At 43.3% G+C, this 24,964-nt stretch overlaps 2 protein-coding genes across 6 annotated transcripts in view; one reads left to right on the top strand and one right to left on the bottom strand.

Annotated features, from left to right (window-relative positions):
* Window positions 1-455: 455 nt before the first annotated feature.
* Window positions 456-7,947, top strand: KCNS2 (potassium voltage-gated channel modifier subfamily S member 2). Of its 2 annotated transcripts, none has more exons than XM_076329354.1 (2): window positions 456-474; window positions 1,975-7,947. In XM_076329354.1, the coding sequence occupies exon 2, from the start codon at window positions 2,012-2,014 to the stop codon at window positions 3,443-3,445; it is 1,434 nt and encodes a 477-aa protein (XP_076185469.1). In that variant the 5' UTR covers window positions 456-474; window positions 1,975-2,011; the 3' UTR covers window positions 3,446-7,947. The 2 variants fall into 2 exon arrangements, with proteins under 2 accessions (XP_076185469.1, XP_076185468.1); XM_076329353.1 differs by lacking the exon at window positions 456-474 and adding an exon at window positions 1,124-1,181.
* Window positions 7,948-18,404: 10,457 nt separating this feature from the next.
* Window positions 18,405-24,964, bottom strand: part of STK3 (serine/threonine kinase 3) — a 151,984-nt gene continuing 145,424 nt past the window's right edge. For 3 of the 4 annotated variants that reach the window (XM_076329351.1, XM_076329349.1, XM_076329352.1), the window contains exon 11: window positions 21,451-21,916. In XM_076329351.1, coding sequence (XP_076185466.1) covers window positions 21,758-21,916 — 159 coding nt within the window. In that variant the 3' untranslated portion in view covers window positions 21,451-21,757. Of the gene's footprint in view, window positions 18,821-21,450; window positions 21,917-24,964 lie in introns of those variants that run through there. The other variant, XM_076329350.1, reaches the window with a different exon arrangement.

The following is a 24,964-nucleotide window of genomic DNA, read 5'->3' as shown; positions in this document are numbered from 1 at the left end:
GAGGGAGATTTCTTCACAGCCTCCTCCAGCGTGCGCAGAGACGCTGCCATCAGTGACCGTGTAATTAGACATTATTCCACATACCAGCACTAAAACTCTGCCCCGCCAAGAGCAGCAGTGCAGGGAGGTCAGGCCCCTCGGCTCGAGGCACGATCCTTCAAGTGTATTCGCCACGAAATCGCTGGGCAGGGCTGTGTGGGGAGGTCGAGGGTTCCTAGCCGGCATCTGAGGGGGCGGCGGGCAGCCTCAACACGCAGCCCCTCTTTCCTTACAGCAAATTGCTCTGACAAGCAATTGCCCCCATCTTTCGTGTTTTCAGTCCCCGCAGGGACACTGCCCAGGCGCCACAGCGTGGGTGCAGCGTGCGTGGCCGCGGCAGGACCCGCTTGTGCCGTGGGCGGGGGAGCGGCGGCAGCCCCTCCCCCGGCCCCTGCCCGGGGCCCTACCCGGGCTCCCGTGGCGCCCGCCGGCAGGGTGAGGGGGCAGAGGGGCGGTGGGGTGAGTGGCTGTGGGTGGGCGTCCCCCCTCGGGAGAGGGCCCGCGGGTGCCCAGCGCCACGGCGGGCGTGGGCGGGCGTCCCCCCTCGGGAAGTTGTGCCGCTCGGAGCCGGCGTGAGGCAGGATCGCGGGGGGAAGAAACCTGAGTTTGCGGCGCCGCTGCCGTCCCCGCGCAGCGCCGGTGCGCGGGGGCAGGAGCGAGAGCGAGCGAGCGGAGGCACCGCCGGCAGACCGGCTCCGCCGGGCCGCCCCTCCTCAGCCGGGCGGCGCGGCCGCCAGCCCTCAGCCGGCCGCCCACCCACCGCGCCGCCGCGCGGCTCCGCGCCGCCGTCCCGCGGCGGCAGCCCCGATCGCCCGGCGGGGTCGGGTCGGGGGGAAGGTGGGAGCGGCGGGGGCGGGCGGCAGCCGCGGGGGTCGTCGCCATGACGAGCGCGCGTGCCGCCGCCTCCCGCCACTGAGCGGGGCGGCGCGCGGCCGCTGTCCCTTCAGCACCGCGCGGCCGGCGGGGCCGCCCTCCCCGCCACCGGCACCTGCACCCCCACCGGCACCCCCACCGGCAGCGGGGCGGCCCCGGCAGCGGCAGAGAGGCGAGCCCTGGCGGCCCCCGCGGGCGGCGGCGATGGCGGGCCGGGGCCGGGGGCAGCAGGGCGCGCCGGCCGGGGGCCGCGGCCGCTGAGAGAGCAGGTAGGGCGGGCGCGGCGAGGCGCGGAGCGGAGCGGAGCGGAGCGGGGGGCGGCAGCGCCTCCGGGGCAGCGCGGGGTCCCGGGCGGGGGCAGCGGCGCGGGGCTCCGGCCCCTCGGAGGAGGCGCGGCTGGGCGAGCGGCGCGGGGAGAGCGGGGCCCCGGGCGGCGGCGGCCGGGGGGGGGTCCTCGTCTGGCGAGGCCGGGGCGCGGCGGGAGGGAGGGAGGGAAAGGTCCGCGTGGACCCGGTCGCACAAAGGCCGTGTGTAACGGGGGGTTTCGTAGGAGCGACAGCCGCAGCCCAGGTGAAGGGTACGGGGAGGGATGGGAGCCTGCAGCGGGAACAAAGGAGCCGCCCTCAGTGTCTTCGGTGGGAGGTGGGAGAAAGAAAGGGGGAAAAAGGGGAAAAGGGGGGGGAAGAGCGAAAAAGGGGAAAAGGGGAAAAGGGGAAAAGGGGAAAAGGGGGAAGAGGGGGAAGAGTGAAAGGAAAGGAAGAAAGAAAAGAAAGGAAAGAAAGAAAGAAAGAAAGAAAGAAAGAAAGAAAGAAAGAAAGAAAGAAAGAAAGAAAGAAAGAAAGAAAGAAAGAAAGAAAGAAAGAAAGAAAGAAAGAAAGAAAGAAAGAAAGAAAGAAAGAAAGGAAAGAAAGAAAGAAAGAAAGAAAGAAAGAAAGAAAGAAAGAAAGAAAGGAGGAGAAAGAAAGGAAGGAAGGAGAGAAGGGGGGGAGAGAGAGCGTGTCAATAGGTGAACATGCTGTAGATTTGCTCATTCTGCTGATTTTCTGTGCAATTGCATCCTAGGTTTTCATTCCTTATACACCTTTGGAAGGAGCTCACTATGACAGGGCAGAGTCTGAAGGCTTTATCTGAAGCGAATTTTGAAGACAATGAGATCAGCATCAACGTTGGAGGCTTTAAGAAAAAGATGAGATCCAACACATTATTAAGGTTCCCTGAGACTAGGCTGGGCAAACTGCTGAGCTGCCACTCAAAGGAGTCAATACTGGAGCTTTGCGACGACTATGATGACACCAAGAATGAATTTTATTTTGACAGGAACCCCGAGCTCTTTCCTTACGTGCTACATTTTTATAACACCGGCAAGCTCCATGTGATGGGTGAACTCTGCGTGTTTTCTTTCAGCCAGGAGATTGAATACTGGGGAATCAATGAATTCTTTATAGACTCCTGCTGCAGTTACAGCTACCATGGGAGGAAAATGGAGCCAGACCAAGAGAAATGGGAGGAACAAAGTGACCAGGAAAGTACCACATCTTCTTTTGATGAGATTTTGGCATTCTACAACGATGCCTCTAAATTTGACAAACAACCCTTTGGAAACATCAGGAGGCAGCTCTGGCTCGCTTTGGATAATCCTGGTTACTCAGTCTTAAGCCGAATCTTCAGTGTTCTTTCAATAGTGGTGGTGCTGGGCTCCATCGTGACCATGTGCCTGAACAGCCTCCCAGACTTTCAGATTGTTGACAGCAACGGGAACCCCGAGGAAGACCCTCGCTTTGAAATCGTGGAACATTTTGGTATTGCATGGTTCACTTTTGAACTGGTGGCGAGATTTGCAGTAGCTCCTGACTTTTTAAAATTTTTCAAGCATGCCCTGAATTTGATTGACCTAATGTCTATCCTTCCATTTTATATTACCTTAATTGTCAACTTGGTGGTAGAAAGTAGTCCGACTTTAGCAAATTTAGGCAGGGTTGCACAAGTCCTGAGACTCATGAGGATCTTCCGCATCTTAAAGCTTGCTAGACACTCCACAGGTCTCAGGTCTCTTGGAGCCACCCTGAAGTATAGCTACAGAGAAGTGGGGCTTCTTTTACTTTACCTCTCTGTTGGCATCTCCATTTTCTCAGTAGTGGCTTACACCATTGAGAAAGAAGAGAATGAGGGGTTAGCCACCATCCCTGCTTGTTGGTGGTGGGCTACTGTTAGTATGACCACAGTCGGCTATGGGGATGTTGTGCCAGGGAGCACTGCTGGCAAGTTGACAGCATCTGCATGCATCCTAGCTGGGATCCTAGTGGTAGTGCTTCCCATTACACTGATCTTCAATAAATTCTCCCACTTTTATAGGCGTCAGAAGCAGTTAGAGAGTGCCATGAGAAGCTGTGATTTTGGTGATGGCATGAAAGAAGTTCCGTCAGTCAACTTAAGGGACTACTATGCTTATAAAGTTAAATCCCTTATGGCCAGTCTTACCAATATGAGCAGGAGTACCCCCAGTGAGCTGAGCCTGAATGATTCACTGCATTAGTGTACAAGTTTGACAGCAGTTTGCATGAGACCTATCAAGAGCTATGTTTATAAATGTTTTCCTATTTGTCTTCTTTTTTCCTAGAGGATAGTGTTGCTGACACTGCACTAACTTTGCACTTGAGAAACTAAAGACATTTCTATTACAAGTTGACAGGTTGCACATTTTCATCCCGTTGCATAGGTACTAAATGCTGACTTCTTCATACAAATGTTACCACTTCCATGACATTAGTGCTAGCAGTATAGTGATGATCTGTTGCTTTGTGCATTTTCTCATTGGAGCAGAGAAATGAACATACCCAAGTGGAATAAAAATTCTCAGCTGTGACATGAGTAATAAAAAATCACCTATCATCTATACTGGTATCTGTACTAGTGTAGGACTTCCCATGCATTTTACAACAGTTTAAAACAATCACCTGTGAATCACTGACACGGGAACACTTCCCCCTATCTTTCTGACCGGTAATTCTGATCGCCACATGTCTGAAAACACCTCTGAGCTTCACATTTGAACGGAAGTTTGCTTACTCTTGAGCACGTGTTTTAAAAACTGGGTGTTCTTGTTCTGAAATGTTATGTATGGTAATATTTTTCAGATGCTCCTAAGCATTGACCTACCTCTGCTTCCAAGATTATGTCAATTCTGAGCCCTCTGAAGAAGCCCACCCCTCATTTTCAGATAGCTACATATTCAAAGACTACATTTCCACAAGTCACTCTAGGTATGAAGGCCTATGGAGACATCTCAGGTTCCCATTTCCAGAAGCGATCTGCACACAGCTTGGTTCCAGTGAAGCTGAAGATACGCTGTATTTCAGTCCGTCAAAACGGTTCTGAGATTAGACACACAAAAACGTGGGTTTTCAACAATTAGAAGCTCCAATGAAAAACTTGGATTTGTTTAATGAAGCGAAATATTCCCACATGAACAGTACAGGCAGCATTTTAGGAACTGACATTCATATACTGCAAAAAGACTAATTATAAAGATGCCATATGTGATGCTGAGCTATAAAATCTAATTTTATCAGGAAAGCTTGAAAGCAGGTGTTGATGGCAGACAATTCCATTAAGCTTTCTGCCAAGGAAACTCTAAGGGAAAAAAAAAACCCTGTAAGTCACATTTTCCCTCGGAAAGGAACTCGCAACTTACAGCTAAGGAAGAGTATAAGGGCCTAAAAAAGGAACAGATAAAGAAAAAGAGCTTAATACTGCACTCACTGTGGACAGATCCTCCTACCTGCTTCTGTGATGTAGTCGATTTAAATCCTCTCAAGGGCTGGCCTGTACTTTATTAAAAAAAAAAAAAAAAGATGTGAGAGAGCAGATCATCTGGGTTTTCAAGAGTAATCACGAATCTGCATAAACTTATTTTTTGAGTGCTGAGCCTCTTCCCTTACACAATTGTACAGAGATCAAACACTTGTAGCCAACAGGCTACAGGCTACAAGCCACTACTTCCCTCTCTTTATAATTCTAGGGATCTGTGCTATACAACAAACTACTGGCAATCAGTGGGCAGAACAGCTTTTCTCTTCAGATCCTGCTGCTTTTCCATCCCATTTATTACATATAATGTTCCAAATAATTATTTTTTAAATTTTTTTGGTTTTACTTGTGAAGACTAGAGAGGTTCAGAGAATAAATTCAAACTAGTTAGAAGAGAAACTAAAATACTAAAGCTAAAATTGTCATGTTTGGAAGCCTGTGTTTTATATACCACAAGAAGGAGTGGCCCAGCTGGCAGAATAAAGCAAATATGGTACAAATAGGTAATTCCCCTTTTTAGGCTATTAGAGGTTGCTGTCTGGTCTGGATCTTTTATGTTGCTGTATCAGCTCCACCTAAAAACAGAAAGCTGGGCACCCAGGATCAGATTCCTGTATGCCCAGTGATCTATCATAGAATACACAGTGTGAAATAACTTACCCCCCCCCACCATTTCCTTGGAACACCCTCCCCTTGCATCAGTTAGTAGCTGATTTAGGCCATGAAGTGTGAGGGAAAAGGGTCCTTTCTAACCTTACCAAATAAAACTCTCGGAGATTTCAACATAGCCTGCACAAGTTACAAAGTCAGTAGGCAAGACGTTGCTTGCTGTCCCTGAAAATTGAAGAGACATATACATGGCCCTGAAGGTAGCCTTAGATAACCCAAATTAGCTGTCCGGACTTGAAACATTTTGCTAAGGTTTTCACTTCTGGAGTGCTGGTTCAAGTTCTCTGCTGGGTCACAGGCATAAATTCAATAGTCTTGTCCCTGCTTCACATTGCATGTGTGTAAACTATTAAACACCCATCCAAAACATGGCACAGCACTAGGTTGCCTGTTGGATTGAAATACCATGAAAGAAATAAGGGAAGGAAGAGATGGGCTTGCGCAGCACATACGCTCCGGTCGGGTTACATGCTGCAAGGGTGGCAAACTCTCCCACTGATGTCAAGGACGCTGCAAGTTCTCACTAGGTCTGTTGGTTGGGGGCCTTCAGAGAATCCAGCTCCAAGCAGTGGTTTTATCTCAGTTTCGCAAGCAGTAGATTCACAGAGTTGAAAACCGATGACTTTCAGGGTAGTTATTTGAAGAGACCTGTAAACTTGCCAAAGAGTCACAAATTCCCTCAGCTGTTGCTAGTTTAGCATTGCAAAGGTTGGATCCAAACTTTGCAACACATCATTTCAATAACCTATAGCTTATCTTATGTTCTAGATTTATTATTATTCGTAGGGCTGATGCTTTGTCATTTCTGCAAATATTGAATGGAACGTGTCCAAATTGCATTTTACTAAGGAAAATGAAATGCCCCAAGGAATTATGACTTTTATTGTGCTGGTTGAAAGGAATTTTCATTATTGCTTTTTTATATAAGTGCTTTGGATCAAAGACACTAAATAAATAAAGTACTGAAATTTAATATGTTCTTATTATCATGACAATGACTTTACACAGTACACAGGAATTCCCTTCATAAACTTAACTAACTCCATGTTAAAAGTAGTCAGATTTTTGCTCCCCTCTCCTCCAGAAGACCGTTCCAGAGCTGCGCTGCTCTCCAAGGCTTGTGCAACTTTTAGCATAATTTAATTAATGGCTGCTTTATATCAGTTTTTTTCTCATGCCACCACTGTTCTTTAGCTTAAATATTTCGTTTTCCTCTTAGTGTTTGCATGCATGGTGTATTTATAGACAGCAACCATATGCCCTTACATGGTTATTTTCACAGGATTATACCTGCCAAGCTTCCTTTCAGTTTTCTTTTTGCAAGTTGTGTTCCCCTGACCATCCTAGGGGATGTAGCCTTTTTTTCTGCATTAACTTCTGCTTAGATTTAATCTGTTTGAGCTGGCATGGTACAGTATTGTATCGCTTTGTACAGCAGTTTTAGTATTTGCTTATGACTAACAGAATTTTTCACTGAGGAGGATAACAATTGTTCCGATTTAAGTAATGTTGTTGTCTTAGCTCCCCCAAAATATCTAGGTAAGGAAAAATGAGGCACACCCTGCCATTTTATGAAGTAACCTCTATTCTAGGGCTCAGTACAGTAAGTGCTGAGAATCCTCATCTCTCATTAAATAAACATTACAGAAAAATGTTCACACTTGGAAGGAAAAATTCAATCTTTTCAAAGCCTCAGTGAGGAGAAGAGGTGGTGTACTTTTTGAGTAGTCAGTACTTTTGCTCGACTTCTTAAATCACCGTTTGGTAAGAACAGGGCATCTTCACTTCTATAAAACAGCGGGTCAGAAATGAAGGATGAGAGGACTAATTGGCTGCTTTCCCTTTGAAACTTGGAAATTGTTGTGGTCAGAAATCTGCTTACTATGGATGTGCCGTTTAATGAGGAACATTGCACTTGGCATGTGCTCCTCCTGCCTCGTGACGGTCACCTTCCTGGCACCAGTGAAAACGCTGCTCCTATTCTCTCTCGGCTGAGAGCTTTGAAGTGCTGAAATGAGGATTATGGTAATATTTCAAACGAGGCAACTTACTTTATTGCCAGGAATAAATTGTTAGAGAATCTTGATTTCTAGTACAAATCTAGGCTATTATGGGAGTCGGAGATGTCCTTGAGAAGCAATATGTTACATTATTTTCCTGAGATGTAAAATCTATATATAGATTGTGATTAAGCTTTTTATGTATGTTCAGACTTTGTATTATTGCCTGGTTTATTATTCACTTACTTTCATCAGTTGCTAATTCTCTCTTTCCCTGCAGACTATTTTATCCATTTTGAAAGCAGACTGTTTTTTCCTCACGTATTATATATAGCATGAGCTATTTCACATTACAAACTTAAAAACAGAGAACTTTGCATTTAATTTTCCAACTTTAATACCTCCAGTATTTGTACTTTTTTGTACAGGACTTTATGAGACTGCAGGGAACTACTGTATCTGGTGCTCTTTGTACTGCGTTTCTTGTCCCAGTTATGTGTAACACACTCAAGAACTCAGCTTTGTGCCACAAAATGGAAATTAAATGCATAAAAAAGTATATTTCACTGGGGATTAAGAATTGATGTAAGTTTCAGGATATTCTGAGTATATGTTATATTCAAAGAGAAGCCTGGATCTCATTGTGAAGATAGATTTCTTTTAAACATATACATTTAGGCTAGATTTCTATTTTTAGAAATGCTCTTAATTGGTGGTCATGGGGGGGACCCCCCATTTTTCAGTTGAGCAAATAGCACAAGCTTCTTGTTCTCTACCTCACAGATTAGGGACTAAGCAACATACCAATAGCACTCGTAGGCGCTAAATCAAATTGACACGACCTTTCACCTCTTCCAAAACAAGCCCCATCCTTAGAGGCCCCAGCTGTGCACATATAAGCAGCAGAAAGCCCCTGGAGTAACTGCTCTTGCTGTGCTAGTTATCTGTTTCCTCTCACAATACTCCTGACTTTAATCTACCTTTGATGGTACTTTCAAACAACGTTCAACCCACAGTCACCACTCAGATCCCTCAGTGAGGTGTTGTGCCAGAACTATTCTTTCCTCATCATGTTACTCTTCTTTTTTTTTTTTTTTTCAATTTGTGCACCTGGCTTCCCATTAAGTTACACCAGAAATTAATTTGATCTCCTGTAACTTATTTTCAAGTCACCCACTATTTAGGCAGGGCTAGAAGAATATTCCCATCCGGTTTCTGAAGCATCTTTTACTGATTCTGCCTTTTTCCTTTAAAAAAAAAAAAAGGAAAAAATAAGATGATGCTTCTCACCCGAGAATAATTTACTGTGGTAACAATGCAACAGCAGGCAACACATTATTGAAAGCAACAGTTCTCTGCTTAGTTGATTCAGAGACAGCTGTTATGTCTGTGCCTTCAGAGCAATCATTGAGTTTGTTAAGAAACATCACCCTCATTAAGGATTGTGGATCTCTTCACCTCTCATATATAAAATTATGGGTCATCAGCTGGAAGAGGCAACCTCCAAACAATCTAGAAAGTGTTTCCCAAGATAGCATGACACTGCTGGCAAAGGTCTGGCTCTGGTATTAATTTCTCCTGCTAGTACAGAGGCTGGAGAACCGTCTCACAGGTATTGAGACTCAAACTGAGCTCCCACTGGACACTGCAGGAATTTGTTTGCCTGACATCGCCTCACCCTTTACACACAACCCTAAATCATGTAAGTCCTCACTTGGATAACTGCATGCATCTGGCTACAGGAGGCAGTGGCACAAATCCAACACTTCAGCTTCACAGAAGTGTAGAAGAAACATCAGCACCTCCCACTCCTTTTTCTTTCAGGGTACCAATGGGGTTTGGCTTCTCACTGATCCCTGTTCAGAAATAAATAGGACTAAGTTTTTCGGGGATTGGACAAAGTCGGCTATAAATCTGCCAATTTCTTCTATATATCTAAAGCACCCTAAGAGAGCTGCCCACTTTCAGATGCAGGGTCCAACATCTGCTCGTGGTCACCACACGCTCAGGCGCTCTGCATGGTGCACAAGTCTGTGTAGTTCTGAGCAGATTATTCCACTGATTACACTGTTGACCTTCAAAGAAAAATTTTAATCACGTTTGGAAGATGAGTGGTACTCAAACATCACAGTTTGCTTACCAGCAGCCACTGCTCTGCCCATCTTAAGTTCTGTACCTCTTGCTTCACCCTCTCTATCTGTTTGCCGTATCCTGACGTGGCTATTCCTGCAGCCCCCATGACATAACGATGAACGGGTGATGTGGTGGGCTCATAACGTAGCAAAATGAGTGGTCGGAGTTCCTGACTTAGGAATGTCAATCCCACCAACTTTCAGTGGAAATTGTCCTTTTAAATTACCATGCTATTTTTGAAATTCATGTTCTGTTCCATTCTAGGAAATGTTCTGAACATCGACACCCTAGCATAGCCCCTTTAATGTAATTACCAAGTAAATTCTAGTTTATTTCTATTGTGCCCAGGCACCCCAGATCAAGGGCTAGCACCTCCGTATGTTAGGTTTTCCAAGTATGGCAAAAGATAACACATCAGAAATGTGGTTTACTTTTGGGAAAAATCCATTGTCTATGTTGTTTCTTTCTTCCTTCTTTCCATACCAAGGCACAGCTTCCTACTGTCGCTGTTAGTATGATCCTTTTTTAACGTTTTGATCCCTACCCTGAAAACCCAAAGGAAGAAGCCCTGGACGTATTTTTGTCTGGTGAAGTGGCTCTCGGTATTCCCTGTGGGAGCACGCTTTAAAGAAGACAGCTGAAACCTGGAAAGAGGCTGGTGCCGCGTGCAAGCACCTGCAGGAAAAGTGGGTCATCCCCATCCAATTCCCCCTTATGCATCTCCTCCTCTCTTGCATGCTCAGTGGAGAGGCAAGGCAGGCCCCCACAACAGGAACATCTCCAACAGTCAAAGTCAGGAGGCAGCTCCTTCTCCGCTCCTTTCATATTCAGCTGGCAGGTGAGCTATCAGGTTTGACAGTTGGTTTTTGCATGGGACTTCTCAGCTGTGGTACTGGAAATGCTTTGTAAATATAGGGCAATTTTGGTTACGCTCTTGCTGGCAAAAATGCACCAAGCCTTCCTTATACTTCTGTTAGTGAGGGCAGCCCCACTCCTGGCTCTCGGGTTCCTCAAGCACAATAAACTGGAACCATACTGGAGCTCTCAGCAGTGCTACCGGGGCAGTGCTGGAGAGCACAAAGGACACCTCTTCATGTGAGGTGTTACACAGCACTGGCCCATCCACCAGCACACAAAAATACAAATGTGCTTCCTCACACTTCACAGGAGCCTCAAAGCACTGAAACCATTTAACGTGCCAGGAGATGGGAGTCATGCTGGGAACAGGAGGTGGCAGGTGTTTCTAGGTGCATTTGATTTTCTTAAGAATCCCTTTAGATTCAGAGAGGTCAGTCTAGACGCACCAGGAATATAGAAGAAAAAGGCTTTCACAGACAGTTAATGTTTCCTGAAACAAGATATCTGGGATATCTGACAGTTTTCCTTCCTGAGAAAGCACAATTGAAAAAGCAAAATGCGTCTCTCCATCCTGCTAGAGAAGGTGAGAAAAAACTCACAGTGAATGAAAGATTAGACTACTTGGATTCTGGGCTTTTAAAATAAAACATTAATCCTATACAGTCCAGAAAAGAAGAAGAATAAACCTGAATGGAAAACAAAGCTGCAGCTGGAAGAGTGTTCAGATTCTTTGTTTACAAAGTGCGTGGGACAGCCATGTCTTGCATGGCTTCATTCAGAGGTCTGGACCAAACGTCCAAGGCCAGCTCCCCAGAGTTTAGATTCCCAAATTTTTAAGCACAGCCAGGGGTGTTAGGCGTACCCTCCCCTCACTCGGGTCAGCAACAGGGAGCTCTAGACGTGAAGATGGCAGCCTTATGGTTTTTTGGGGGGAGGCAAGTAAGCAAATATTAGGAAAGTAAGGCCATGCAGCTTCTGTCACTTGCTGTGATGAGGGGACACAGCAGCTGTTTGGGTCTGCAGGGCAGTGCGCGTTCAGCCCTGAGCAGCCTCATTTCCATTGATCGGAACAGAAGCTGGAAGGCGGCTCAGAAACACAGCAGTAATCTCTTCTTAAATATGACTGAATTGTCGTTCCTTGTTCTAGAGCGAAGAGCTGAACTAAACACTTTAGTTCTCGTTAGGTCGTGCAGAGAAGAAATGAGAAAGGCAAAAGCCCAGCTAGAACGCAATCTGGCCGCTGTCGTTAAAGACAACAAAAAAAGTTTTTACAAATATATTAATGACAAGAAGAGAGCCAAGGAGAATCTCCATCCTTTATTGGATGCGGGGGGGAACATTGTCACCGAGGATGAGGAAAAGGCTGAGGTACTCAATGCCTTCTTTGCCTCAGTCTTTAACAGGCAGACCAGTTATCCTCAGGGTACTCGGCCCCCTGAGCTGGAAGACAGGGACGGCGAGCAGGATGAACCCCCCGTAATCCAAGAGGAAGCAGTTAACGACCTGCTACACCCCCTGGATGCTCACAAGTCTATGGGGCCGGATGGGATCCACCCGAGAGTGCTGAGGGAGCTGGCGGAGGTGCTCGCCAAGCCACTCTCCATCATTTATCAGCAGTCCTGGTTAACGGGGGAGGTCCCGGACGACTGGAGGCTTGCCAATGTGTCGCCCATCTACAAGAAGGGCCGGAAGGAGGATCCGGGGAACTACAGGCCTGTCAGCCTGACCTCGGTGCTGGGGAAGATTATGGAGTGGTTCATCTTGAGGGCACTCACAAGGCATGAGCGGGACAACCAGGGGATCAGGCCCAGCCAGCACGGGTTCATGAGAGGCAGGTCCTGCTTGACCAACCTGATCTCCTTCTATGACCAGGTGACCCGCCTAGTGGATGAGGGAAAGGCTGTGGATGTGGTCTACCTGGACTTCAGTAAGGCCTTTGACACCGTCTCCCACAGCATTCTCCTAGAGAAGCTGGCGGCTCACGGCTTAGACAGGTGGACTCTGCGCTGGGTCAAAAACTGGCTGGACGGCCGGGCCCAGAGAGTTGTGGTGAATGGAGTTAAATCCAGTTGGCGGCCGGTCACGAGCAGTGTTCCCCAGGGCTCAGTACTGGGGCCGGTCTTGTTTAATATCTTTATCGATGATCTGGATGAGGGGATCGAGTGCACCCTCAGTAAGTTTGCAGACGACACCGAGTTGGGCGGGAGTGTTGATCTGCTCAAGGGTAGGAAGGCTCTGCAGAGGGACCTGGACAGGCTGGATCGATGGGCCCAGGCCAACTGTATGAGGTTCAACAAGGCCAAGTGCCGGGTCCTGCACTTCGGCCACAACAACCCCACGCAGCGGTACAGGCTTGGGGAAGAGTGGCTGGAAAGCTGCCCAGCAGAGAAGGACCTGGGGGTGTTGGTCGACAGCCGGCTGAACATGAGCCGGCAGTGTGCCCAGGCGGCCAAGAAGGCCAATGGCATCCTGGCCTGTATCAGAAATAGTGTGGCCAGCAGGAGTAGGGAAGTGATCGTGCCCCTGTACTCGGCACTGGTGAGGCCACACCTCGAATACTGTGTTCAGTTTTGGGCCCCTCACTACAAGAAGGATGTTGAGGTGCTGGAGCGTGTCCAGAGAAGGGCAACGAGGCTGGTGAGGGGTCTGGAGAACAAGTCTTATGAGGAGTGGCTGAGGGAACTGGGGTTGTTTAGCCTGGAGAAAAGGAGGCTGAGGGGAAACCTCATCGCTCTCTACAACTCCCTGAAAGGAGGTTGTAGCGAGGTGGGGGTCGGTCTCTTCTCCCAAGTAACAAGCGATAGGACGAGAGGAAATGGCCTCAAGTTGCGGCAGGGGAGGTTTAGATTGGATGTAAGGAAAAATTTCTTTACTGAAAGAGTGGTGAAACATTGGAACGGGCTGCCCAGGGAAGTGGTTGAGTCCCCATCCCTGGAGGTATTTAAAAGGCGTGTAGATGCGGCACTTAGGGACATGGTTTAGTGGGCATGGTGGTGTTGGGTCGACGGTTGGACTCGATGATCTTAGAGGTCTTTTCCAACCTCAATGATTCTATGATTCTATGATTCTATGATTCTAGTTCAGCATCTATCTGTCTACAAAACAAAATACTAGTCAAGCACTTTGCCAATAAGACTTCCTCCTACTTCAGCTGCAAGATAGGACCTAACTGTCATGCTTTTTGTGGAGGCAGTAACTGAAGATAAGTGCTATGAGATGTATAAAAATTGTGTCAGTTGATGGACTGAATAAATCAATGTTAATCACATTTAAAAGGCTTCAAACTTACACCCACTCTTGGAATAAATCTGCATTAATTGTTGGGATGTGGGGCTACTGTATTGCTGGTTCTACGATCCTAGAAATCCTCAATTCCTCATTTGTCCCAATAATTACGTATTTGGGGGCGGTTTAAACATCTGGGTGTCAACAAAAGAGTTATTATTACACTAACTAGGAGAAACACGTTTATCGAACCTAATACAACACTATTGGCATCGATTTCAGCCACATTACATTGTGGAATATAAACAGCCCGAAAAGCTAATATATTTCTATAAAAGCTGAGCAATCAGTGGTGGATGTGCTTCCTTAGCAGGGTAGGTTGCTGAAAAAATACAACAGGTATATATAGTCCATCAACATTTTCTAGCACATACCCATAGTGGGTCACCAAATTACTTTTGGCTGTTCTAGAGTTTCTAATGGGATGAGAGAGACTTTTGGAATGAGTCAGAGCAATGCTTCAGCTGTATTTATTGAAATACTGAACCAGTACTTACTGCAGTACAGACTCCTGTTCACTTTTCAGAGGTAAATCAGGTTTGCATTAAGCAATTATATGTGTATATAAATCAGTGCAGTGTTGAATATTAATACACTCAGCTCATTTTCTGGATGGTCTCAAGAACTTTATTCTGTAAAGATCAATTAACAGGAAAAACAAAACAAAACTGTTCCCGGATTTTAGGAGACTCAGAAAAAGTTATTTTATTAATTGTATTTATAAGTACAGAGTTTGATTTTGTTCTGCATTTTTTAATGCAAAACACCTTGAAAAATTCTAGTCTTCTTCCATAGTTTCAGCAGGGAAAATTGGTAGATGACAAATAAATATGACTTATCTACAGACTGAAATAAGGCCTGCATTTTAAAAAGAATCTCATGCTTTTGGATACGGTTGCTAAGAAAAATGGTAACTCCACTTAATCCTTCTTCAAATAATCTCTGACCTCCATAATCTCTGGACTATGACACCTGTTTTCATGTGCGATGAGAGATCAAAGGGACACCTCTTGCTGTTAAGCCTGTATACCCCATTGTACTGTAATAAAAATGAAACATCAATTGATGCATCGCACTAAAGGCTTAGCGTCAAGATAAATCAAATCAAAAGCTTTTGGTCTCCCTCTTTGATGTATTGGCTGTGAGTTTTTCCTTAACAGTAACCATGCAGGCTTTGGAAGCCCAGGAAGAGTGCAAAGCAGCAGAAAGATCTGAAGAGGGGAAAAAGTAGCATTATAAACATCTGAGGGGCACGGCCTTCTTCCCATGCATCGGTCCTTTCAGTGGCACCAAGGGAATGAAAGGACGAAAAAGAGGTAGAGGGGGTGTGTTTGTGTGTGTGCCTGTGCACACCTGTGTACAGAGAAAGAAAGGGTATACCGGTCAGCTCCAAATACTGTCCCTGAGGGGAGAGACAGGACTCAGAGGGCTATGTTTCTCTCTGGAGTGGGCTAGGGAGAGATACTGTAATATAAAATATCTGTCCTCAGAAGAAATACCCACAGGGAGAAGAGTCCAGGTCTTTAGTAAAGAACATACAGTTTCATTAATTTGACAGAGAAAAATATATCCAGATACATTAGCATGTGGCCGTGTAAATTTACAAATTTGATTTCTGGAGTTGTGACACCTAAAGAAACAAATTTTGAAGGTCGCTGCGGTTTGCAGTGCATGAGCAAATACCATTAACGTTTTCCCCCACTGTGACAGACAGAAAACCAGCATTTGAGCCCAGAATCAGATTACTTTAATTCTTTGCAACGCTTTCCTGCTGGCTGGCTCCAGGCAGCTCCCTGCTTACTGCCCAGTTTATCCCCTCTGAATTTTCTGTGGCCTTTAGAAAGGCCTGTTTGCACTGAACAAGTACCAGCACCAGGCAAGAACTCTGGCTGTTTGCCTACAGCACATGAAAACTTCCTGCTCCCACCATCACTTCTAGCAAAGCTAAACCCAGTGCCTACAGTAAGAACCTGGGAGGCCGAGGGATACCGCTACTGGACTAAGAAATGTCCTGGCATAGGGCACAGAGCGATCGTTAGCTGATGCCATCACACACTCTTCCACTGCACTGAGATAGTTTCCTACAGGCCACTAAACATTTTTTGTACATCAATATAAAAATGGACACAAGGAACTTTTTCCTTTCCAAGGGTTAAATGTGATTTTCGGATACCTTGGTGTGGGCATGCCTGCATCTGCATCGGGGGCTATGGCCATCCTGCAGTCCTGTCAACAAAGCAAAGTTGCATCAAAAGCCATTTGCCACCGCAGCCTGGCCTTGTCCCTGAGGTAAGGAGCTGGCTCTCGCAAGGCTTCCTAGACCACAGGCATTGGTTTGAGCACAGTGCTACCCTGATGCTGATCAACAGCTTCCAGATTCATGCTAAGTCTCTCGGTGGCAAAGTGGTACCCACTGCTTCGTGTTGCTTCCTCACACTTTGCAGGAGCCTCAGTGCCTCCACTACAGCAGGGGAGGGAGAGGAGGAGGAGGAGGGTAGGAGGGGGACAGTGGTTCCCAGCAGGGCACAACGCTTATACAACATCCTGAGTAGGCGTACAGCTCATTCAGCCCTCTTGATAAAACCACCTCCACCCATACCTGCCCAGGGTTAGAGCATGGAAAGTCCCTCCATGCAGAGACAAACATCATCTGCAGTCAAAACCCACCATGACCCCAGAAGGGAGTGGGGGAGGTAAGGAGGACAAAACACCACCCTTTCAGGGACTTTGACTGGGGTTTTTTTCCGTGTTTATTTGCTTGGCACTGTTATGGCATGTTTCCATTTATAAAATTTTAAAAAATTAAAACTTCTATCTTTAAAAGTGGCAACTGAATAAATAAAGCACAAACATAAAAGACAATAAACATGAATGGAAGAAAATCAGTTGTGAAACAGCGACGTAGAACAGTAAGTTACACAGATGACCACCTGATTTGCTTTTGTCAGCCAACACTTTTTTCCCTCACATCCATAGTTAGCCTCATAAGCGACCTGGCCAGGTGCAAATGCCATACGCTTTTTCTTTCCTCCCCAAAGAAATTTTTTTTAAATTATTTCTTTCTTCCTGTTTCTGTGACAAATATAGCTCTTCTCTAACCTAGAAGACTCTCTAAGGCCTCGTGAAACTAAGCATGAATCTATCCTGAGGAATTTGTGAAGCAAGCAATAGAAAAAAGTACCTAGTAACTAGGCTGTCTGGGACTAACAAATATTCTGAAAGAGAAAGATTTGGTTAGAATCTGAATATCCCGTACTTTCAAATGAAGGGAAAAGAGGACAGCCGAGACTTTACTTCAGTCATCTCCAAATAGAAGAAGAGAATAAAAGCTGTTGCTGACATTTGCATTTGTGCACAATGTCCCAAGAACGCTTGGGTCAGGGGATGCTCTTAAAAGTTATGCCCACATTCATCTTCCTGAGCAGGGGGAAGAAGCAAAATATGGGGAATTTTCAAGTATTCTTAAAAAACCCTAACAAATTAAAACAAAACAACAACAAAAAAAAAGGATGAGAGCACACCGTGTAAATGGTAGTCCCTTTCCATAATGAATACCCTAAACACAGAGGAGAAATACATTTTGTGAAAAGGTATTTTAAAACAAACTTAACAGGGCAAGTCCCTACGTGCAACTTAGTGACTTCACACTGAACCATCAATGTAATTTTGCCTTTCCCCAAAAAGATTAAGCCATTACTTCACCTGGCACAACACAGTGGTGAGAAACACCATGCGCTACTCAGGACTTGTCTTCTCCAAGGCTTTCATTGGCAATAGCGGACATAACACTGCTGCACCACAGCCTGGTACAGAAATATCCCAAAGCCAATTTCCCAGCCAGCTGTATATTATTGAACATCCATCATCGCCTTTGGAAGTACAGAAATGCCACAGTAAGCTGGAGCCCTTAATATTTATGAATGCAAAGAAATAAAGACTTCCTCACGTCATAAGGTCTTTTTAATTAGTTTTATAACCACGTAGACACTTAAAAAGAAAATGTAACCCTCATCATATCACATTGATAAAACAGCGTGCACGCGAAGTGCTTTACAGAAGTGGCACAGTATACATTCTGCTTGGAAGCACCAGGGCTTATCAATGGTGACTAAGGCGCTCTCATGTGCTTGTGCACGATTCACTCATCATGAGCCGTATTTATATTTGGAAGTTCAACACACTGGACGGAGAAGCAGCCTGAGCCACGGTGCACTCTCACCTGACTATACCTGGGCAAATACAGGCAAGCTATTATTTACTGTAAACAAACAGTAAATAATTATAATATCCAATATTTCAAATATACTGTGTTTCACTAAGGAGTTTTGTTCATAAGTCCCTTTTCCTAAAGTGCCTCTGTGGGCAAATTCTTAGAGAATAATTTTTTAAACAATCAGAAAAGAAATGGGCTATGGAATCAAATTTGAGACATGAAATGTATTTGCTTTTCCTAGTTAAGCCTATCCATTACCTATTGTTGTTCCCATTACACTAGAATCAAAGGAGCACCTAGAGCTGCTAATGTCCCCTAGTACCTCCAAGTAAAGGATGTCTATGAAGACTGCCAACATATTGGAGTGGTGCTCAGCTCTCTCAGGATTAGGCCTTTAGCAACCTTAGATCGCAGAGAGAGGGACTTCCACAAAGAATTGAGAATTTCTGTCCTTAGACTGGCCTGATACTCTTCCACTTAGATCCTCAGACTTCTAGAGCTTGCAGCAATGTCTTGAGCTGGACTTTGAGAGATGTGGTTTTCTGCACTCGCAGCTGGGCTCACAGTATTATAGAAAGGAAATAAAAGCATGAGGGATGGCTATGGAAATGAACGTTAATGGTTACTATTAACATAATTTAGCTTCAGTTAGAATGAACAACAAGACGACAATTATACATGAAAAATTAGCTTTTATTACAAATGTTTAGTAATAAGTAATGATTTTTCAAAATTTTTTTTACTTACTAAACCTAAACATACAAAGTCAGAAGCAAACAAGAAATTGCTTGGTTAAAATCTTACTGAAGGTTAACTTGTCAGTAGTTCTATCAGATTTCTTGCAAGGTTTGCTTTTAAAATGTCTTATTTATTGTACTATCAGCTTTCCTCTACAGAGATGCTCATCCTCCAGTAGAGATGTGTAGTCATCAACATGGATGATCTGATTCATTTATATAAACAGAAGAAAGAAAAAATAAGTTGTATCCATCACTCAATATAAAACCTATTTCTATACGTTACACTTGCACATAATTTAGAGCCTGATACACTGGCTTCTGAAGCCAAAGACAGCTCTTACACCGACTGCAGCATGCACCGTATCAGAAGGGCAACATTACTAATTTCATATTAATTGGTGGAAGTATTCTTTGGTCACAAACTTCGTATATCTACCCGGTTTACAGTATCTCAGACACTATTTTTCACTCATTTTAAGTAGCTTGTTTACATTTTTATTTTATTCCATGGCTTTCAGATTTTTCTCCCGCATGTATAATCCATACCTGTGTGCATGCATGTGCACAAAATTTGAGTTGTTTCTATGCAGACAGATCAGGAGTGAAGAAAGGATGTCCTTTATCTTCCGATACCTTTCAGATGTCAGACTGCAACAGCTCTAGTCTAAAACGGCCTTTTACTGGAGTCCCTCTGGATAGGCAATTCATATTTAGTGCACTGCATTACTCACATTTTCAGAATACCCAAAATATGAAAATCGTGATCATTTTATTACCTTGTCTATTACACTGTAAAGCCACATTATTCAAAATCAAAGTCTTATTTTTGATGGGAAAAGTTTAAGAGAGTAAGGGAAAAGAAAGCTGCTAATGATGCAAGCAAGTGTGTCTGGACAATGACACTTTGCTTAAAAGGCACACCAAGAAAAGGCAAGCTAGGTTCCTCTCCTGATGGTTTAAATCTGTTTTATATTTTTTCTTATATATATAGATATGCATATATATGTGTGTATACCTACCCAAATATATGTACGCACACACACCTTTGAGTTTTTGAGAACAGAAAGTTCAAGAAGTAGAAATTCATTTTAAATAAATAAGAAACATACTAATAGGGGGAGGTTGGTGCTGTTATTTTTTGCTGCATTATGATTATAATCTAATGACACGGTGATATGATTATACCATTTTTGACTTTACATCATTTCATTGTATAAATTTGAGGCATAAGACTACCAGGTGCATTTATCTTGCCTAAAGTAATTTTTATGGATCTCCTGTGTTCTTCCTTTTTCGTAAGGGATGGTCATTACTTTAAGAAATATGAAAAGAGTTGAGGGTAAGGTTGTTCTAACAATCACAATTAAAATTTATTTGATTCTAGGGTTTACATGTTAGAGCGTGCTGTGCACGCAAACACGCACACAGAATGACAATGACAACAATGGCTGTGTACAGCTCAAACCCAAGTACTGGTCCCAGCACGGCTGCAGTACGCTGATCTTGTAAAAACTTTTGTTCTCCTTCTGCGTAAGCTTTATGATATAATGCACCGTTTCCAAAATCTGCACTGTTCCATCTAAATGGTCCACATATGATGACGGTAAATGTTAAGAGGTATGAGATGATTACTAACTTCCAGAAAACATTTAACAGAAGATGCCCATACAGTAGTCACCATTAAAAGTTTAACAGCTGAAGGTTGAATGTAAAGATCTTTTCAGCTGTATTGTTTAAAGAAGTATGACTATCACAGTAAAGTTATTTACACAAAAGGCAACAATAGTAAAGATACCAACAGAGAACACAGTAGATTGTTCAAAAAGTGGATCACATTTTCTGCTAAGTCTGAAATATTTCTCGCAATGTTGTAAATTCTACCTACTAGATATCCCACAACATAAACCAGACAGAACAACTTGTAAAAAGACATTAAGAGCTTGGTCCTGCATTTCTGATTCCCCCAAAATCTACCATGGAAGACCACAGGAATTTTGAATGTTTAGCAATTGCAGGACAAAACCCTCAGAGGACTGCAAAACGTTGCTTCTTTTCAGTACTTATTGTAAGTACTCAATTGATTTTCTTTGGCTTTTAAATTACTATCCCTTCGTATCTATAATGTGAAACCAAATCAAACCAAACCCAAACCACTAATAACTCCCCTCTCCCCTCAAAATGGTGATAAAAAATTAAATGAAACAAAAAACATATCTAGAAAGTGTAGCTGTTACTTCATTATAAAACTACGGTGCAAAAATAGAGGTTTATACCTCTATAGCAATTGGAAATTTACACTGAAGGAGCGACTGCAAGTATTGCTTCTCCTGAATAACAGAAAAATCAAAACTGATTAGGCACTTGTTTTCTTCTTTAATGAGAGATAATTCAGTGTGTGTAAAAATGACAGAAATACTCTCTAAAAGAATGCTCTGTAGCGTAGCGTAACAACTGTATTGCTCAACTACAGCCACAGTCCCTGGTTCAGGAGAGCAGAAAAACATGTGCCTATTACTTATTTTATGCTTAAATCCTACTGATATGAATGGGCTGGATACATGTTCAAGTGCTGTCCTGAATTGGGATGCCTGCTGAAATTGGAGTTTTAAAAGATAATACAGTGGTGAGCTTCTTTTTATTATACTACAATACCAATTTTATCTAATCTGGCTCTGCTCTCCACAGTATTATCCTAGTACTTCCTAATAAAAAAGAAAACAGGCATAAAATAAATAGGATTACCAAAGATTACATAATAAATATGCTACTAAGTGGGAGGAAAATATATTGCAACATAAGGCTCTGTAGTGTTGCACAATCAAGAAATCATTCCAGGTGCTCCAAAACACAACTCCTAGTGTACAACACCAAGTTACCACTATACACCTGAAAAAGACTGGGAAGTAACAGATTAAACTGCTATTACATTAAACATTGGAAAATATAAACAAGTGGTAATGTGTTTCGCTGCCTTTGCAGAACAGCATAGGTATGTTCTTTCACTGCTCCAATTGTCATTGCTTGTGAAGGAGAATTCAAAAGATTGGGTTTTTGAAAACTCTCATAATCGAATTCCTTCAGACTTACAAAGTTACCAGTGTCCACACTGACTCATAGTATTATCTGAAAGTAAAACAAACTCAGAAATTTTGTTGCCTCCGTTTCTTTGCATCCATCGCATCTAGGATAGGTTGCCTCTTTGCAGTGTACCTCTGACGAAGCTCCTCAATTTCTCGTTCCATCATAGGGTCCAAAGCCTTTAATCGCATCTGTAATTCTTCTAAACTCAGATTCTTTAACTGTAAAACAACCACCAAACAAACAAACAAAAAAACACAAAAAAGATTAAAAACTATCTACATATAGTAGACATTTCTAAAATGAAAACCACCACCTTTCATAATCCTTTAATTTACAGTTGCAGTGGGGTTTTTTTGTTTGTTTTTTACACACTTTGAGTGTATGTATACACATCTATAACTGTTTATATAACCAAAAGCCTTAGTATGCTCCACAGTAAATAATTTAACAGCATATGAAAATACAAACACACAGAGTACATTTAATTAAAAAAAAAAAAAAATCACTTTGCAAACGTTGCAAATAAATATAGGGCTGTAGTTTAACTCATTAAAAAAGCATGCCACAGTATACACAATTATATTCATGTATATAAATTATATTGCTTAATCAAATACTTCTTACTGAACTTCAGCCTCTTATAGAAGCCTGAAAAATAGACAGCTGCTGTAAATAATAGTCTGACAGATATTTAGAGGTACTTTCTGATAAGAATGACAAGGCACCTGTCTTCCTCAATAGATCGCTGCCAGAACTAATCAAAGCAAATTGCCAACGGAGTGTTTAAATAATACATGAAATAATTTCCTGAATTCATGGGAAGGAGTTAGCTTTGACCAAGTTCTTCTCTTTCTAAAAATATTTTCTCACAAATGTTAAACAGTTCATTACATTGCATTCATTAAGAGCGATGGGTCATATAACAAGTAAATCACTTCACTGGCTTGCTGGCTGCTGCAAATAAGTTGGAGTCTTGTCAGGTACTGGGGCACATCAGGCACTACTGCCCCACCTGCTCTTGCAGGGAAGGATCTACAGTGGAAATCTGTTCCTTTGGCTGGCCTATGTAATTTTTTTTTCCTTGATGAAGTCTAGTGCCTCTGTGCATTTTCTCTCTTGTCAGAATTGCCTATGTGCCAATTACTCTTCACCGAGTGTGAAAAATAACAAATTTCAAACAGCACAAATAATTTCATCCTAGGAAAGCGATAATCTGTATTTTGTTTGCAAATATTCTGACATTGCAAACACGCACACCACCTAACTCAGGGGGGGAAAAGAAAGAAAACATTTTCTGAATCATCCTACTAATGAGTCAATACTTCGTTCATGAATCTAGGGCAGTCTTCCATCAACACAGCCTGATCTGTTTTCCCCGAGGAATGAAATACTACTTTTCATCTTTATTTTTATCAGCATCTGAGGCATATAAATTAGCAACACATATTGCTACACACAGTCCAAACCCCAGCGTTATGACTTCTACTAATAGACTACATTGTACGTAGTAAACAAATAACTTAAAGTCATAATAAAGAGGAAGTGCAGATCAGAAATTCATAGAAGAGCATATGGAAAAAGATGCACATTTTCATGCAACGTCATTTTAACAGTAAGATTCCTAAAGAAGATGAGAATTAAAACCCAAATGTCAGAATAACTTCCAGGACCAAAGCTCCTTAGACCTGTAGGAGCTTCAGAGACCTCAGACACGCTCAGTAGCTTATCAGTAATGTCTGTCTCTCCCAAGAAAAAATGACACCTTTCGTTTCTTAGGAGGGAGAGAGTTGCCTCCCAAGGAATTAAGTATCATCTAGTTTACTGTATTTCTCCCATTTGATATATGCAAGAAAACATGGGGAAAAGGAATCATAATTCCTTAGTCACCAAGACATGTGCAGAAAAACACCTTTCCATTTTCAGAGAAAGAAAAGAGTAAAAAAAAACCCCAACATTCTCTTTCATTTTTACCCCATTGGTAAATGTAACTGGCACATGACAGACACTTTTCAGTGAAGATATTCTTTTAGAGGACTGAAGTGTCAGAGAGATTTGCAGTATAATGAAAAGAGACAACAGTACCGATTCCCCTGTTCAAATGATCTCAACGGAGCACAGATGAGAGGAGCAATAAAACCACGTTTTTTAGCATGTGTGAGAGGAGAAACATATTTGGGGCTCCATGGACCAGTAAACGGACTAAGGAAGGCAATCTTGTGTGTGAGTGTTTTGTGAGACCTGCCACTGATGAAGTCTCCTACCCGCTCTGGGCCAGCCTGGGTAGCCATTTATTCCCTCTCAGTCACCACTGTAGACATCAGGCTTACACTGCATAGAATAGACTCCAACTCATGCGATCACATAATTATTCTGCACTGAAAAACATTTTTTAATAAATTGTCAGAGAAGAATGTGATGGGTGAGATTTTATTTAAATTTCAATCAAGAAACAGAGCCAGCAAACAGAATTAAATATTCTTTGAAGATCACAGACAGCTGGGCTGGAAATTAAAACATAAAGAGAATGAATTTTTAAATCCAGAGAATAAGAATCGTTCAGAATGATCTCAGCCATGTCACCCACGGGGCCCAGAGAGCTGCAGTACTCATCTGTATGAATGGCTGATGCTCGGGACATTCAAAGGAAGTAAATGACAGAAAACAGGGATGTTAAGAAACTGAAAATAGAGTTATGAAGGTCTCATCTATCTGACATCAGATGCTGGATTAGGCAGGAATAGTCAGAGCGCTCTATGTACTATAGAAAACCACTTGAGCACATCTAAAAGCCACAACTGACTCTAGGATGTGTGTGTGTGTGTGTCCACAGACATATATGTCTCCTTGGTAAATTTCAAAATATTTTTTCTTGACTTCTGTCTGTGCTATAGATATTCCCTCATGAAGCCCGAAGCCAAAAGCCTAAATGCTGAATGCAACAGCAAATATATCAAATGAGATGCACAGAAATAATTCAAACAAGATATTTAATTATTCCCCTGCACGATAAATATTTTGATTCAAATTCTTAAAGCGATAGAGCTCAGCACTCTCACTTATTTTCACTTGCAAACAGTTCACAATCTAAACTGCCATAAATAATTTCCCACATAGTTTGTTGTTGTAACTACTCGGGCTACCGGCGTTAATGGGAAAAGAGAGGACAGCATTCAGCTGTGCAAGCTACAGGAATTCAAAAAGGCTTTAAATTGTATTTTGACAGCTTTTTAAAAGCTGTGAACTGTAGCAGTTCAGTAATCAGGATA

The sequence above is a fragment of the Aptenodytes patagonicus genome, chromosome 2, assembly GCF_965638725.1.
Source record: "Aptenodytes patagonicus chromosome 2, bAptPat1.pri.cur, whole genome shotgun sequence".
Lineage (NCBI taxonomy): Eukaryota > Metazoa > Chordata > Aves > Sphenisciformes > Spheniscidae > Aptenodytes > Aptenodytes patagonicus.
This window is presented reverse-complemented; position numbering and strand designations above follow the sequence as displayed.